The sequence below is a fragment of the Seriola aureovittata genome, chromosome 11 (genome assembly GCF_021018895.1).
Source record: "Seriola aureovittata isolate HTS-2021-v1 ecotype China chromosome 11, ASM2101889v1, whole genome shotgun sequence".
Taxonomy (NCBI): domain Eukaryota; kingdom Metazoa; phylum Chordata; class Actinopteri; order Carangiformes; family Carangidae; genus Seriola; species Seriola aureovittata.
In genome coordinates, this window is record NC_079374.1 from 27,122,578 (window position 1) to 27,139,440 (window position 16,863).

At 45.5% G+C, this 16,863-nt stretch overlaps 1 protein-coding gene across 1 annotated transcript in view; it reads right to left on the reverse strand.

Moving 5' to 3' along the window:
- Positions 1-631: 631 nt before the first annotated feature.
- The window catches only part of efnb2a (ephrin-B2a), a 28,017-nt gene continuing 11,785 nt past the window's right edge, over positions 632-16,863 (reverse strand). The window contains exons 3-6 of the mRNA XM_056389218.1: positions 16,141-16,424; positions 8,017-8,109; positions 6,148-6,258; positions 632-4,659 (exon numbers count right to left, since the gene is read on the reverse strand). Coding sequence (XP_056245193.1) covers positions 4,253-4,659; positions 6,148-6,258; positions 8,017-8,109; positions 16,141-16,424 — 895 coding nt within the window. The 3' untranslated portion in view covers positions 632-4,252. The remainder of the gene's footprint in view (positions 4,660-6,147; positions 6,259-8,016; positions 8,110-16,140; positions 16,425-16,863) is intronic.

The window sequence follows — 16,863 nt, forward strand, 5'->3', positions numbered from 1 at the left end:
TACTTAAATTTCTTTTGTTCCTCTCATGAGTCTCTCCTGAATGAAAGTATTGTGTTTCTTTTGATTAGATAAATGAATGTGAGAGTAAATGTTGTAAGACTGTTAGTCCACCCACACGTCCCATTGGTGTCTGGACATCTTCACACTCATGACAGCAGTGACTGACACTGTCAAAAGTTTTGACAAATTCCTCCATAAGAAACGGACTGTGCCACCTTTAGGACGAACTGGAACACCGACATGAGCCAGACCTTATCACCCAACATCAGTGTACGACCTCAAGGATGTGAGAAAATCCCTGCAGCAACGTTCCAAAAATCTTATTGCATGTTGTGTAATATTTGGGTCTCCAGATACTGTATGTTTTAACATCCAGTACATTTTTCTAGATAGAAAATGAAAGATCTGGATTGTTGGTGTCTTATTTCAAATCTTATAAAAGTTGTGCTTCTGAAAACATAGATCAAACTGTCCATCAGTGCTGAGATAAATAATATCTTAAATAAGTAAATCTAAACTCTGTCACTCTCAGGTTATTGTAATAATAACAACAATAATAATATAATTATAATCATTATTCAGTCATTGTGTATTAAAGCAGAGCTACAAAGCAATACAGACAGACAGCGCGTCCATAGGAAAAACATTTTATTGAAAAACATTTTCAGTTTGTAACAGACTGGTGGAATGTGTGTCATTTATCCTCACTTTGAACTTGTTTGAAATTTTTAAAGTTAAAACCATTTTTCACAGCCTGGCCATCTCATACTGCAAGGAAGGGAAGAAGAGGGCTACAGCCACCCAGTAACCATGACGTAACTAAAGAAAACCAGGTGTAGACGAACAAACAATGCAAATATAATACTGTGTTACTTACAAACTGGACTGAAATTAAATCATAAACAGAACAAAGAAGAAAAAAAAGAAACTAATTCAATAAATATTTATGGTACACACTTATGGCACAAATATGCAGCAGTCGGTTTGGCAACTTTTCTCTCATTTTTTTTTTTTTAAACCAAATTACCATGGAAACAGTGCAAAAGGGGAGGGAGTGGGGAGGACATGGGCTTTCCATCGCGCGCTAGCTAAAATACATAGCAAAAAATTCAAATTTTATACAAAACATCTTACTTTAAGAGTTTATAAAAAAATGTTTTTATTGGGTTGTGGTCAATATTTACATCAGCTATTTACCAAAAAAGTAGTATGCTCTGTTTTACTGAAGTGTATTCTGTTTTTTCTGGACTTTTTTCCCATTTACTTCCCTAAAAAGGTGAATAAGGCTATTGTAACAACCCAGGATCCATATACAATACAAACATTAATGTATTTACAGTTTCTTACCTACAGAAGTACGGTGCAAAATTACTGTGTCAAGTGACCAAGGGCTGACCATACGAGCAAGGCATTTACAGTAGCCTGAGGTGCTTCTCCTAGCCCGTGCGCTAAGACTCCCACAGCGTCGCTATGACGTTTCATAACAGGTTGAACCAGTCCTGGTCTCTGTTGGGAGAGCGTTAGTCGAGTGGCTGCTAAGAAAAGGACGTCAGATTTAAAGAAACTAATAAGATTGTCATTTTCTGCCGCAGACAGACAGCAACTAAACAGACATTTCTTTGTTGTATAAGTGTGTCTCTTTTCACCTTTTCTTAAATACCTGTTCAGGTGTGGTATACGTATATATGATTTGTAATGGTTTCATTTTTCACAGTTTACCTTTGTACTACGGCACATAGTTCAAAAAGAAAAGGTTCAAATAATACTACAAATAATGCAGGAAAGAAAAACTAACAGCAGGCTTGTGTGAAGTACTTTGCTAGTTTTGTGTCATTTGTTTGTTGTTACGTCTTTCAGTGGTTAAGAACACTTTCCATAGGTGTTTTTTTTTCTCATAATTGATTAAAAAAATAAATAAGAATTGCATATTTGCAGATTTTGTAGCCTCTTGGAGGCACAAACCTCAGATCATACAAGGCTTGGCTTTTCGGTGAAATTTGATGTTCTTCATGAACACATGACGTTGATGATGGCCTGATAAATGCACGTGACCGGCCTCAGTCACAGTCGTGATCCTAAGCCAAAGATATTAATGAATGTGAAATCACTGAAATATAGACTTGCTCAACACACACACGCGCGCACACACACGCGTACACACACACACATGCACAGAGAATATGAAAGGTGTGTATGAGGAGAATTGGGGGCACTGGGTGTTCATGGGAAATATCCTTTGGGAGATGCTACACAGAGTGAGTGTGGGAGACACAGCTACTCTGCCCTTGTGTACACCAATGTGAGCTATTTTGGGTCAGATAACTCTACTCCCCTGGGGGGCCGGGGGGGCCCAGGTCGCCCTCCCTTGGTCCTCCTTCCCAGGACCGAGCCCTGTGTCTGTGGACGACAGCTCATGAAATATGGTATCAGTGGGTTGAGAGATATCAAATAATCATAAACCTAGATTGCATAATGTGCACTTATACCATAATATATTAACATTACTTCTTCTTCTTCCTCTCCATACCGCCTGACAACACCTGTGCTCTATGTGTCTATCATAAATAAATTCTGCTTTTTATTTTTTTATTTTTTTTATTTTTCATCTTTGCAATGTCCTTTTTTTAAATGTACATCTATTTTGTAACAAAAAAAAAGAAGTAAATCAAAACCTCACAATATGGAAATGCTAATGGAGACTGAGAAACAGTGAAAATGTAAGTAATGTCCCTGTGCTTTTTTTTTTTTTTTTTTTAAACGAGAATAGGAGAGCACCAGTCACACTGATTTTGGGCAACCTTAATCATCAATGGACTCCTACATTACAGTACCTGGAGCTGTTTCAGCTGCGCTAACCTCGACTAGACCTCGGGCCTCTTCTTCACCTGATGCAAAACAATGGCAGTAAGGCGAATTGGATTTTTTTATTGCCCCTAACACTTTCCTGTGTGAAAAGCTCAGGTTCCAGAGACATTGAGGCGAGCTCTTTGCTACTAAATCTGACAGGATACAGCTGCTCTCCCATCTCCAGCTATGACTGTGTCCCACATGGATCGCTGCGAGGAGTGGAGGTACCAAGAAGGGGTTAAAAGTGCTGCTCTATGTTTATGAAAGTCCTCCACTCTTCCCAGGAGCCACCTGGACAGACGGTTTTTGCGCCCTCTCAGGGGGGTAGGGTGCAAAATTACAAAAGTCTTCACTCCCTCTTTTCACGGTCTCGCCACTGTTGGGTAACTTGTGTTTGAACATCACACATGACATGTCACTAAAGGAAAAGAAAAACCACGTATGAAAACCAGATATGACCAAAAATAAGATAAAAGGTAAATGTTGACAGTTAATAAAAAAAAAACTGTCTTTCTGTCTTTAAAACCTTCAAGTAACATCACAAGTTTTCAGCCGGGCGCAGACAGCGATCGGCTGAGAACATCTGGGAATGAGGAGAAATGGTGCGATCCACACTTCAACCCAAAGCGTTCACATTGACCGGCGAGACGGAGTGTGTCTGCACGTGTGGGTGAATGTGTGTGCATGTGATGGTGAGCATGTGGGTGGCAGGGTGAATGGGTGATCTCAGAGAGTCAGTCAGGAGAGTCCCGGAGAGGACTGGTGTGAGAATCTCTCTCCTTCTTCCTCGTCCGGCGGGTAAATCCACAGAGTCTCTCTGGTTAGTGAGCATCAAGGGAGGGCAGCCATTTTGTGAGTTCATGGTTAGCCCATTTCCTCCTTTACCTCTCCTCCTCACTCATTTTTTGTCTCTTTCCCTCTCTTTTTCCAAGCAGTAGTCTCTCTTTAAGGTGAGGTCAAAAATTTCCTTTTCCTCCTTTCGCCCCAGGAAACCTCCACATCCATACGTCCGTTTGTCCTTCCCAAAGAAACAACGCGCTGTGCGTCTGTCAAACTTTCTGATTCAACAATACTCAGTTTTCCCCAAAAAACAGGCAGCGACACCGGGGAAAGAAGAGATTGTTCTCTCCACTTCCCAGAACTCCCAGAGAGCAGCAGCAGTGACAGCAGCAGGCTTCTCTCTGGCCCTGCACTCAACCCATCGGCGCCAACTGTGACCACATCAGACGGCAAGGTATCAAAGACAAGAATAGTGACAAAACAGCAGAGAAGAGGAGGAGGAGTTGACAGAGTGAGAGAGACAGAGAGAGAGAAAGAGAGTGTTTGTTTGCGGGCGTGCCGGCGGTGCCAGAACCAGAAACCTGCTCTGCCCGGGGACTGTTCCAGTTTGTCTCCCGCCTCCCCCTCAGACTTTGTAATAGATGTTGGCCGGGCTCTGAGGCGGCATCTCCTGAACTATGTAGACCGGGTGGCCGTAATCGCCGCTGACCTTCTCGTAGTGCGGGCAGAAGACGCTGTCAGCAGTCCTGAGCGGGATGATGATGTCGCTGGGCTCCGAGCCGTTATTGTTCCCGCCGCCTCCGCTCCGCTTGGGCGTGGCCAGGGTGCTTAGAGACAGCGTGGCGGCGTGCTGCGGCGAGTGCTTGCGGTGCCGCCGTCGGTACTTGAGCAGCAGCAGGACCAGCATGATGATGATGATGATGAAAATGACACTGCCTGAGGCGATGCCGACGAAGATGGCCACGTCAGAGCCGATGATGCTGGAGGACTTTCCACCGTTGTTGTTGTCGTTGCTTTCTCTCGGTGCTACATCTGAAAGACAGAGGGAAGAAGGCGTGAGTGAAATGATGAAACAGCAGGTTTATTCTATTCTTTTCTATTCTATCTGTCGTCTGACTGAAGGCAGATGTTTACAGCTGTGACGAACACATTCGCAGGCGAGGTGAGGAGCAAGCCAATCCCCTTCTGACTATGGAGAGTTGTTGGGGGTTAAAAGAGAGAAAAGATTTTTTATATTCTTCATCATCTTTTCATCATGTCACGGTGAAGGTGTGGAGAACAGGCCGGTGAAGCCAGCCTATAGCAGCCTTTTCTATTAAATACCGTTATTCAAATTGAGCTGGTTGAGACTGCAACCTTGAAACTAGGGCGAGCGCAGCCTGATAGGACAGAGAGCAGCTTGGGAGATTCAGGCAAATGGCACTTTGATAAAATGCATTTTGAAAAACAAAGAAAAAGTTTATTTTCTAAATAACGTCCCCGCATGGAGGAAACTAAGAGGGAAATATCTGATGTTATCATGAGACATCAATTACGAAAGCCAAGCTGTGGGGGCGGTTGTTTTTCTGTTCTCCCCAGGATGGGAGCATGTTCCCTGCGTCTCTGTGTCCCGGCTGCTGCTCTTCTTCTGGGCCTAAAAGTGCTTCTGCTGTGTGATGGGGAGTGGACACAGGAATGGCAGGAAGCCCGAAAGCAAGGACCCTTCCATTGTTTAACAAGGGGATTATGCTGCCTCAGACACTCTGGCCGTAGCACCTATATGCTCCTGCTCGCCGCCCAGATGGATGACACATAAAAAAAGAACAGGAAAACAAAGAAAACAAAATGCTGATGTCTGCAAAAAAAACCTGTGCCAGCATGATTTAAAGAGCAGCGCCATCCACGTCAGATTTGGGAGTGAAAGCACAGAGTGTCAGGCGAGGCCACACCCACAGCGAAGCAGGACACAGGGGGAAGGAGCACAGGACTGTTTATATAGGTCACTTTGTTTTTGTTCTCAGGCCCTTCCTGTTTCTTTTTTCTGCACACAGCTCATTGCGGAAATTGCCTGATTCAAATTTTCTTCTTGGGAGATTTTTAACTGCAGTGTAATGGCAGAGATAAGGGGCGGCGTGCACGAAGTTGCGTGTCTGTCTGTGTTGTGATTTGGCACAGGAACAAGTGTGTGTCATTAAAAAGATGGCAGACTGAGATCGGATCATTTTCCCGAAAATGTCACTTAAGAGGTGTGTTCAGGCTGGAATGGGGCCAGTGTGGAGATACCTTATAAGTCCTTGAGAGGCCAGAGATGCTTATCAGTTTTATGGGCAACATTCAATTACTGGCTGATGAATCTCTGACCTTTCTTTCCTTCGCTTTCACACGCACCTCAGTGTCTCTTGCAGCCACGCACACACTCACTCCACGCAATCTGCTCTCGGCCGGCTGAATGGTCGTGCGCCCAAATGCCAAATTATTTCGATAAATCCTCCACTCAATTACCACCATCCCCGGATTTCAGCTCAGAGTCTGTGATCTCACCTGGTTTCTCCAGCACGTCATTTTGGTTGTAGTTTTCCTTGCCGTCCGAGTGCTTGGGAGAGTAGGGCACTCTGGTGGGGTTGTCTTTGGGTGAAATAGGGTCAGAGGGATCTGGAAGAACGCAGGTAAGACACACAGGAATTAATGAGCAATTCTTTTTCACAGCAGTGTGTGTGTGTGTGTGTGTTTGTGTGTGTGTGTTGTTTCATGTTAAGCAATAGCTTCAGATTTTTTCAGGTCAACCAGGTAGGCCTGTTCATCCTGGTTTTCGTGTTGTTTTGTCAGACAGAAGGAATTTTATATGGAAAACAAACTAAAACTTGTCCAACAATTGTCATTTTGGAAGATATTCAATAAGTCTAACTCATAATTCATCTCACTTTTTGAGCCTCATGTTGACTTTAGCTGAACCTTTCATGCATTTTTGCATCAAACTAGGATTTTGTCCTTCAGCCTGGCTTTTAATTAAATATGTTTTTTAGTAATTAGTCACACTATTTTGTTCAGTTATTTTAATGTAATTATATTCAAAATTGAATTTAATTCTATTTTATCTGTTCGTTTGTTTGCTAATGTTATCATAGCTTTTTGAATCTATTTTATTGCATCTCATTGTCAGCTTTCTTACTTGATTGTCCTTTTTGATCGATTGAAGTTTGAACAGCACAAGTCACTCTTGACTTCACAGCTCGTGTGGACAGGAGGAACAAGAAGAGCATGTGTACGGGCATGTGAGTATTGTACTAAGACAGGCTTGGCAGAATTCTTTGAGTTATCGTTGATCAATTCATACACTCTTCAATTCAAATCTTTCCTCTGATCACCAAAAATGTGTCTCAGAAGACAATTTGGAAAATCTCTTGAACCTCTAAATGCTTCAGCCGTGCACCAAGCAACTCATCACGCAGCCAAACCTTCTTTGACTTGTTCAACTGGATCCATGTAAAACAAAGTGGCTCTTCATGGCTCAGATATTATTGTAATCAACCATAAAGAGTGGCTAATGATTGGTGTTGGTTCTGCAGTGGCTCCATATGGTTGTAAAAGCTGCTGAGATGTATGTCAGTGCAGAACAAAACATTCACTGAGCATCTGCTCTTCTTATCACTAGTGCTCTCAGGCTGTGCACTGTGAAGCTCAACCGTACTAGAACCACACTTGATTGTGCACTTCATATAATAAATCCACTGGTTTATAAGTAACTCATACCAACACTGGGACTGATATTCAGTGCCATTAATCAGCAGAACCAATTTCCAGCCTGTTCAGCACCTGTTCTTTTACAGCAGCTTCCATTCAGTCCCATTCTCAGTAGCACTGATGCTGGTGTCGACAAGAGGGCCGAGCCCAGGACGTTACCAATCTGAGTGGCAACTGATTTATAATTCTGGGTATAATTGTGACTGTGTGATCGTGTACTCTTCAGAGACAGAGTCTACAGTGTCATACATGCAGGATCATGGATCCTGAGCTTTATGTGTTCTTCTGTTCATCTGAATTGGACTTGCATGTGTGGGAAGTCTTCTAGCTGAAAGAGCATATATCAGCAGATATTTCCTGTGTGTGTGTGTGTGTGTGCGTGCAAGTAGATACAGCTGTGTTTGAGGGAAGTGTGTGCCTGTGTGTGTGTGTGTGTGTGTGTGTGTGTGTGTGTGTGTGTGTGTGTGTGTGTGCGCATGTTTCAGTGCATTAGGCTTCCGCTAGATTAAATCTGCTGCCCCCTCACAGCCCCAGGTGTCATGGAGACGATGGAGCTGTATTGTGCAAAGTCTCCTATGACCTTATTAAGGTATTTTCAGACTCTCACACAATTTTGCACAAAGTATAAGCTGCATTGTGGCCGTCTGCTCACATTAAAACAATACTCACTTTGTCCCACTTTCATGATGATTTTCATGGACTTGGTTTTGCACACTCCCCCCTCCTGGTTGTCGATGCCCTCCATGGTGCCGTTCGAAGTAGCTACAGCAGAAAAGAGAGAGAGGGACAAGGTTAGAGTAACTGTCACCAGCCCCTTATATACCTCGCCATTCTATATAAAGGGAATGGGGGGGGGGGGCATTGTTGTTCCGCCTTTGCCAGCAGCAGAGGTAGTCATGGCGGGACAGGCGCCAACACTGTTGTGTTACACGTCACACCTCTGATTCCATCGTCTAAAAACACACGGGGGTGGAGATCTGCTGGCTTTGTTTGGTTCAGTGTAAACAAGCAAAGGCACAATGATGAGGGGTCTGCTTAACAGCAATGTAGCGGGATCGCTGTTTGAAAGCGGCTGCTGTGGTACAAAAAAGATGTGATGGAGAAATTGTGCTGCCATACATCCCTGAAGCCTATCTCAGAAAAACAGGCAGTTCCCAAAGACAACAGAGGCAGTGAAAGCCCTCCACGGAGGAAGGAAATGACTCATATGCTTTAATAAATTCACAATTCACCCGTTCATCCCGTCAGTCGTTCCACTCCAGCAGAATATTTCACATCCCCAAAGTCAATTAGCTTGAGTAATTGTGACTGTAATATCTCTAACTGTGCTGATGGGCCTCATGAAGGAGGCAGTTAAGGGGAGTGAGGAGAGGGGGGAGACTGAGAGGAGGAGACGACGATGGCTACGATGACAGTGGCCATCTTGGTAAACTGCTAACGACGCTACAGAGAGTGGTAGCCGGTCATGAAAGATTTTAAAAGCCCTGAAATACTCAGCTCTAAAAGCCAAATCAGCATCACCATGAGAACATTCAGGGATGTAAACAGGAGAAATGCTTTCAAAAGAAATGGGCACCTTTCCAGGAGACGCAGAGGAATTATGGGAACAGAGGGAGGTGATAAATTCCTCGATAGTCCTGAGATGAAAAGAGCTTAAAGGATCTAAAAAATGTTCAAACAGGAGAAAACAGGCGTGCACCACTCAACACTGTGTGTGAGGGACAGCAGCAGATCTGGTGGGGGGGCGGGGGGGGGGGGGGCGGGGGGGGGGGGGGGGGGGGGTGCAGGACGTCCCACATGAGGAAGGAGGAAATAAATGGGCTCTATGAGCAGATTTTAAAAATGGAAACTGGCCTTTTGATAAAATAAATGTCTGTTTGTGTCACAGTCATACAGATGTGGCCCACACACACAGAGCAGGCCGCCCTGCCAGCGCTCCATCAGCTGGATGTTTTCAAGCCCATTAACTGCTCCTCCGCCTCTGTGCCTGTCTGCTTTTATCTGTGCTGCCCCTGGAGGCTGCGGGGCAGAACTGCAGCGAGCTCAGATCATGAGTGGGACAGGGAACAGGCGAGGAGGGAGGGAGGGAGGGAAACGGGAGGAGGGGGTAGTAGGGCTTGTGGTCTATCAGGTCGGTAACACAGAGGCTAACGAGCTGCCAGGGCTTAGCGGCTTGGCTTCCCGCCAGTGCACAGTGGCCCACATTCACTATGACTGCTCCCACCACACCGACTCCCCTCCCCTTCGCTTCCCCTTCAGCCTCCTCTTCCCCCTCTCTGAACAACACCCCATCATCCCCAGTTTCCTCCTCTCTAGGATGGCCACCTCGTGGCCACCACCTTCTTCCCTTAAATCCTTTGCCCCTGAACAAACTTACACCCCTCCCACACTCGTCCTGCACCTGAAGCTTTTCCATCACCTCCAGATCCCGATTCGAACAGCTTTGAAAAATGAAGCTCTGTGGTTTGCCACTTTCTCTTTCTCATCCTTCTTTTTTCTTCCTTTTCCTCCCTCTAAGCCACCAATCATTTTGATACGAATCCCCCCCCCCAGCTTTAATAAGACGGTGATGGGAGTGGACACAAAGAGCATGTTAACAAGGACTTCCTGCTACCCTCCCTCCTTCTCACCCTCCATCTCGCCTCCTCTCCCCCTGTGTCTTTCTCTCGCTGACCTATGGCAGTGGGGACTGAAAAGCACATTATAGACAAAGCTCCTTAAAGGCTTGTGCTCCTGTGCGTGTGTGTGTGTGTACGCAGATGTGCGTGCATGTGTTCATTTCATAAACCTGTTAGTGAATCACACGTGAATTTTACAATCCTGTGGGACATTATTAACCATCTTAACATGTTTACTTTGCTGAGTGATCGGCATGGTGACGGTGTGTTCGAATGTTGAGGTGCGTGCACGCTCAAATGCTCTTGTGCTTGAGAGGTCTCGTGAACTCTGACCTCCACAGAAGGTGTATTTGGGTGTCATATGGTGCACGTAGCACCACTTGTGTCGCCTCCTCTTCTTCCCCTCTTTCCCTTTGCCCTATTAAACCATTTAACACATCCACACCGATCCAGACTGAAGATTAAAAAAAGAATCATTCTTCTTGTCACGCCTCAAAAAAACAGATCTGCTTCAAACTCGCCTGTAACATTTCGCTGACATTTAAAATACATCAGGAAAAATACTTCAATCTGGACTCAGTTTAAATGTTTAAATTCTCTTCCCCTTTAAATGCAGAGCAAAACACACACTCTCTATGCCAAGGCTGCAGTCCAGGCAAGCCTGACTTGGATTTAAACAGAATTTGATTGTCAAATCTGCTAAGGCTGGCTGAATGACTTGGCCCTCCTTGGCCCAGCCAGACAAGGCCAGGCTGGACTGGCTGACAGACTAGCTGGCTAGAGTTAACCAGCTAATCCATAATGCTGGGGGAACACAGTCGAAGGAGGGGGTGGGGTGGGGGGCGGGTGGGATAGACCTGCTTCATACAGGACCCTCACAAATGGATTGCCGCTGTCTTTACAGCACCAAGATAAGACTCATAGACAGGGGGGTGGGGGGTGGGGTGGGGGGTGGGGGTGGGTGGGAGAGGAAGGAATAAAATGGAAGATTAAGCCACTACTTCGTCTTGTGTGTGACCTTCTGCAAACACGCAGAGAAAGAACAGGAAGAAAAGCTACATATGATTTTCACCATTCAGTCCATCTTCACTATGAATTACAGTCTTAGTTTTCTTACTACTTTCAAACAAACACACACACACACACACACACACACACACACACACACACACACACACCTCCAACCTCATACATGTGACACACTGTCTCAAACAAATGGATGAAATGTGTCAGAGACGTGTCGTCACTTTGTGTGTGTTTGGGTTAGAGCCTCCTCTTAAAATTAGCAGTCATACACCGAGCATGCAGCACTGCAACCGCAATCCCACCCCCGTGCTGTAAACACACCAAACAAACCCCCCCCCACTCCCCCCACCCTCACCCTCCTTAACTCAATTTACCCTCCTTAACTTAATTTTCTCCTGTTTATCAAATCAAGAGGCTGGAAAATCAGCCAGTGTTTAACGAGACAGTCAATTGTGAGCTGTAATCCAGATAAAGACTGAGCAGTTAACTCTGCTTCTTCCTCTCTCCTAATGTAACCAGCAGACAGCCAGACAAACCTGCAGCGCTGCAGAGAGCTCTGCTCGCATTCACAGCTGGTTGGAAAGTAGCAACGGCTAGTTCAGCTAACGTAGCGTGCAAAGAGTGACGCTCATGGTTCATAGCAACAGTTTAGCTGGGAGCTAAAGTTGTAGTTTCATTTAACATGAAGTAGGGCAGTGTCTCTGAACTATCTGTAGCCCTGTGTGAAAGCTGCTTCGCTGACGTTGCCAAATTCTGTGGGTATAATTAATACACAATGCACTGCTGAAAGATAATGCTGGGCGGTTCATAAATACTGGAACAGAGCAACACAGACAGACAGACAGACAAACAGGAGGGGAGAGAATGATCAGATGGAGAGAATGAGGATGTGTCCCAGAAAAGACAGAGAGACAGGAAGAGGAGAGACAAAGGCAGCTATCATCTAAACTCTGAGCATGATTACCGTAGATGACCATTACCGCAGTGCCAGAGTTATGGACCGGTTAATGCCTGTAACAGGGGCCTTCGCATATAGGGACCCATCCAGTGACCCTCACACACAGGCCGGGCCAAGCTGAGTCAGCCAAATACCAGCTGCCAGTCAGCACTGCACTCAAAAGCACACACACATTTGAAATCCATCATTTCCATCTAGAAAAGTGTAGGTGACATGTTGAACCCTCAGTTGTGAAAAGTGAAAATTTCAGGTTTAAAAACAGAAGTTGAGCTACTTTTAGCTTTTATCCCCCTCACACATCTCCCATACCCACATGCTGCTGATGAATGAGTTTTCATTCTATAATAATAACGCTGTCACTGATTGAATACTATGAACCCGGAGTAAATAAAGAGCAGATCATCTCAATCAGGCAGAAAACTGAAAAGACATTTTAAATTCATGTCGACGTTAATGAGAGGGATCGCTCCTCGGAGCTCACACTGCACTCACAGAACAATGAGGCGAGGGGACTATCTTCTGTTGTGACTGAAGGAAAAGGTGATTAAAGTCTTGATGAAATTCTGCTGTGCATGTCTGCTCTGACTGTGAATTCAGCCTTGTCCTTCTCCTGCCCTCTTCAGCTCATCTCTCTCTCGTTGCTATGCCTCCGCTTCCCTCTGCTTACTGTTCCCTCTCTCTTTAGCTCTCTTTCCCTCTCCCTCTCTTTCTCCCTCCCTCCCTCATTAGCTGTCTTTCGTTTTTTTGTCACTCTTGCTGCCCCTTTTCCCTCCTCATTCAGCTCTCTCTCCTCACTCCCTCTCCCTCTCTCTGCTTTTCCAAATGTCCCTCGACCTCTCTCTCTCTCCCTCTTTAGCTCATGTAATCATCTAGCTCACTAGGTTCTCGACTGCAGGCCATGCTGCCACAAACAATCACATCAAACTCATCTGCTCTCAACTGGAGCAGCATTGTGCATGGCCACTATAAAAAGGACACACACACACACACACACACACACATACACACACACACATGTGCCTGCACAAATACAAAATTGTGCACACGTAAGCATGGTGACAGAAATCTGCACGATACAGCTGCCCCTTCTATGCATGCAAGCAAACAAGAAAATAACATGGGAAGCTGCCCACACACACACACATATACATACATATATATATATATATAAATATATATACAAGCAGGCCATATGATGCACACTAGCATGGAATTAACTATTTGAGCTGCACAGGAAACAGATCTACCACCTGTCAGTCTTTGCTAGTCAAATGCTGAGGCCTTTGTCACAGTTGTTTGACTGGAACAGGGTGTTGTTGAGTTGTGGGGGTTAGCATCTAATCTAGGTCTAGCCTTGGCACAATACTCAACACAAGGCAGCGCTAATCCAATTGGTTGAGACTCAGATCCGTAGCGCTGATGTGGGGGCCTTGGCAATTGTGAGAAGAAATGGAGGATTAAACGCCGGTTAATTAATTACATATCGAGTGCTCGCTCCAAAAGGCTAATAAAATCCTCGCTGTGAACTTTCTGAGGCAGCGTCACACTCTGATGGATCTTGGACAACAGCACTGGAGGGGAGGCGCGGGGTCAGACACACAGATTACGATATGGAGATGCTTTCTTGTGGAGGTACACAGACCAAGTGTATGTGTATCTATTCATGCCCATAAGTGCACCCACAAGTAAAGATTCACGGTGGCTCCCTCCAACACTACAAGCTAACAGCAAGCATGAATGTGAGTGAGCCCACACACACCTCTGTGCCTTTCCCTCCTTCTGTCTTTCTTTCCTCGGATGTTTATTTGTGCTTTACTCCTGGTGTTTACTCATGCAACGCTGGAGCTTCTCCAAGCAGCCAATTAAAAAAAAAAAAAAAAAAAAGCAGCAGCACTAAGCACACATCATAGAAGTGGGCTGTTAGAGCTGCAGAACTGGGGCCAGAGCTAGCCAAGAAGAGGCAATTAACAGCAGAACATGACACACTCCAATGGAGAACACACTAGCATTTTGGGTAGGTGCAGAGGGAGGCGGTGTGACGGCAGCAGGAGGGTGGGGGTCGGAGGCTCGGGGATGTTGGTGGAGGGGAATTTGCAAAAACTGCAAAATTGGATTTTCCAAACCCTCTTTCTAAAGTTCCAAATTGAACTTTCCCATCGCTCCAACTGCTCCAACTGCTCCAACTGCTCCAACTTGTTGACTCAGCAGGTTGATGCAGAGGAGGGGTTCTGGCATGAGGTAGTGTGAAATTGAATATTTTGAATATTCCCGCCTGCACAGGCTGTGGTAGAGAGACACGGATAGAAATACATGGGTAGATGAAGTGAAGAGGACTGCTGCTGCTCTGATACAGCTGTGTGTGCACAGAGAAGCTGCTCCAATCGCAGCTGCAGCCTCCTCAGGGATAACGTGCGTACATGTGTATGTTTGCACTCACACGCATGTATCTGCCGTTCCGTCCGCACCATATGTTCATCTATATGTTCGATCGTCTACGCTGCAGTTTCTCACCCATGTTCTTCAATAACCTGAACTTAACCCCATCCTCCAGATTCTGTTCCCCCACGCTGTCATCACATTCAGCTGCAGGAGCGCAGGCACATCACCGGGAGAACCGGGGGAAGTAAACACCGGCATCAGCCCATCAATAATTAACCACTGCGTTTGGGTGGAGGGAGGCGAGGAGGAGGAGGAGGTGAGGGGCGGCTGATCGTGTCTATGTCTCTTCAGTCAAAAGCCTTTGTAGTTCCTGAGCACACACACCCACAAACCACATCTAATGGTCTGATTTTCTTCTGTGGGTGTGGATGCTCATGCACATGTAGGCATCCACCCCAATCAGGTATTCTCACAGATCTTATCTGCCACCAAACATAATATATAAAGCTAAACGTGAAGTGCAGTGTTGCCTGTGAGACACTGTCAAGCATTTAACCTGCTTTATTTGCTACAGCTTATTTCCCAGAATAAATGTCTGACCTGTAAAACCATAATTATTATTAAATTATATGTTAGACTCTAACACAGCAAGACATGCCCCACCATGCAAATACCCTGCAGCCATGACACATTAGTGACAGAGCAGCCACATTTGCCCGTTCGGTGAAACGAACTTCTGCAGAAGTGAAGAAGCACATTGTGTCGGTGGAAGTGTTTTGTTTAACAGATCTTTCTGTGGGATCTCTGAGTGCTGTGAAGCTCTGGAGAAAATTTTAATTCGTAGGACTCGGCTACTGCTGGCCGTTTAAAGAGGGATTTACAGTGCAGACGGTGCAGTATAATTAGCTGTTACCCTCCACATGTGATTTGCAAAATTTAACTTCCTCTACCACAATGTACGGTTTGGAAAGGATGCAGCATTTCTGCTCCTCTCTTCTCTCTCCTTTCTTCCCCTTCCTTCTACTCACTCAGAAATATGGCCTTCCCCTACTGTGACAGCTCACAGATGGCTGTGGCAGAGCCTCACAGATGGTCCTATCTGCGGCACAACCCCCATCAGCGCCACACAGATGGTTCAGTCCACCTCCAATGTTTCTAACCAGGGGGCCGTCGCTAAACCCCATCACAACTTCCTCCCAGGATGGCATTAGTACATCACAGGTAATCGGCCACACCTGCACCATGGGACCGAACGGTGAAGGTGAATCACCTCTAAGACAAAAGGACGGAGGCTGAGGATGAGCTGCACAGGGTCTGAACACTGAGGAGACTTAAGGAAAATGTCAGAAAGGTGTGGAGAGGGGGGGTTTCATGATCTGATGAAGAATCTCTTTTAGATTATCTGTCTGTGATGATTGCAGACTCATCTTTCACCTCAACCTCAGCTTCATTCATATCCTACATTTCCCAGTTTCCCTCAACACTTAGCGAGGGGCATGAAACGGCATTCAACAGTTACATACACATGAACATGAAGAGTGCAACGGTGTCAAACTACCAAACTAATGCAGAGTTTAAACTCCACTGTAGCTGTGTGGGAGCATGTCAGTGTAACACTGCACCAGCTGTGTCCGGCCAGTTATTGACTAAAATAAGACGAACACACAACCACACAAGTGACTCTGAAACTCGCGGTATGTCAGAAACAGCTGGTTCTTCAACCTTGCTGAACCGTTCAAGGCTGTTTTACCCCTTAAATTATGCAAGTCCTAATTTATTATCCCTTCATGAACGGGGTGAACAAGTACTCACAGATGATGTAGTAGTCCTTCCCCCTGAAGAACTCCAGACCCCACAGGTTGGGGCTGAACTCCTGAAACTTGAGGGTGAACTTGACGTCCTGGTCAGGCTTCACACAGTTGAGGAGCGGCGTGTCGGCCTTGGTGATGGTGCAGCTCTCCAGCTGCTCCCTGGGGACCATGTACACCTTGTAATACTCCACACTGTCACCCGAGCCGCCATCCACGCGCGGGCATACAATGTCCAATTTATCCCCGATCTGGGGGTACAGCACCACGCCTTGGCCTGGCACGAATCTGAAAGGAGAGGCAGGAACAACAGGAGAGAGGGAGGAGGGTTAGTCAGCTGCAGAGGAAGTGATGAAGACTCATTCACTGTGCACTGTACGTTGGAGTGTTTGCTGTTGAGCCTCTCTATATCTTACAAAGAGAAAAAGAGAGTCAGCTCAATTATTGATGTGATAATTACTGATTGTGTCCATGAATTTTAGATGAAGGATAATGTGTGTATATATGTGTGTGTGTGACTGTGTGTGAAGAAAAACAACTCCCATCATCATAGAGCTTTCTTCTTTGTTGTGGCAGCGATGGAATGAGGGAATATTTAACCGGATAAATGAACAGAGGTGACGCGGCGGATGCGAGGGAAATGGCAGAACAGTTTTAGAACACAAAATTAACAGAAAATTAACAATAAATAAAAGCCAAGATTCGTTAATTTTACAACAACAGGAAC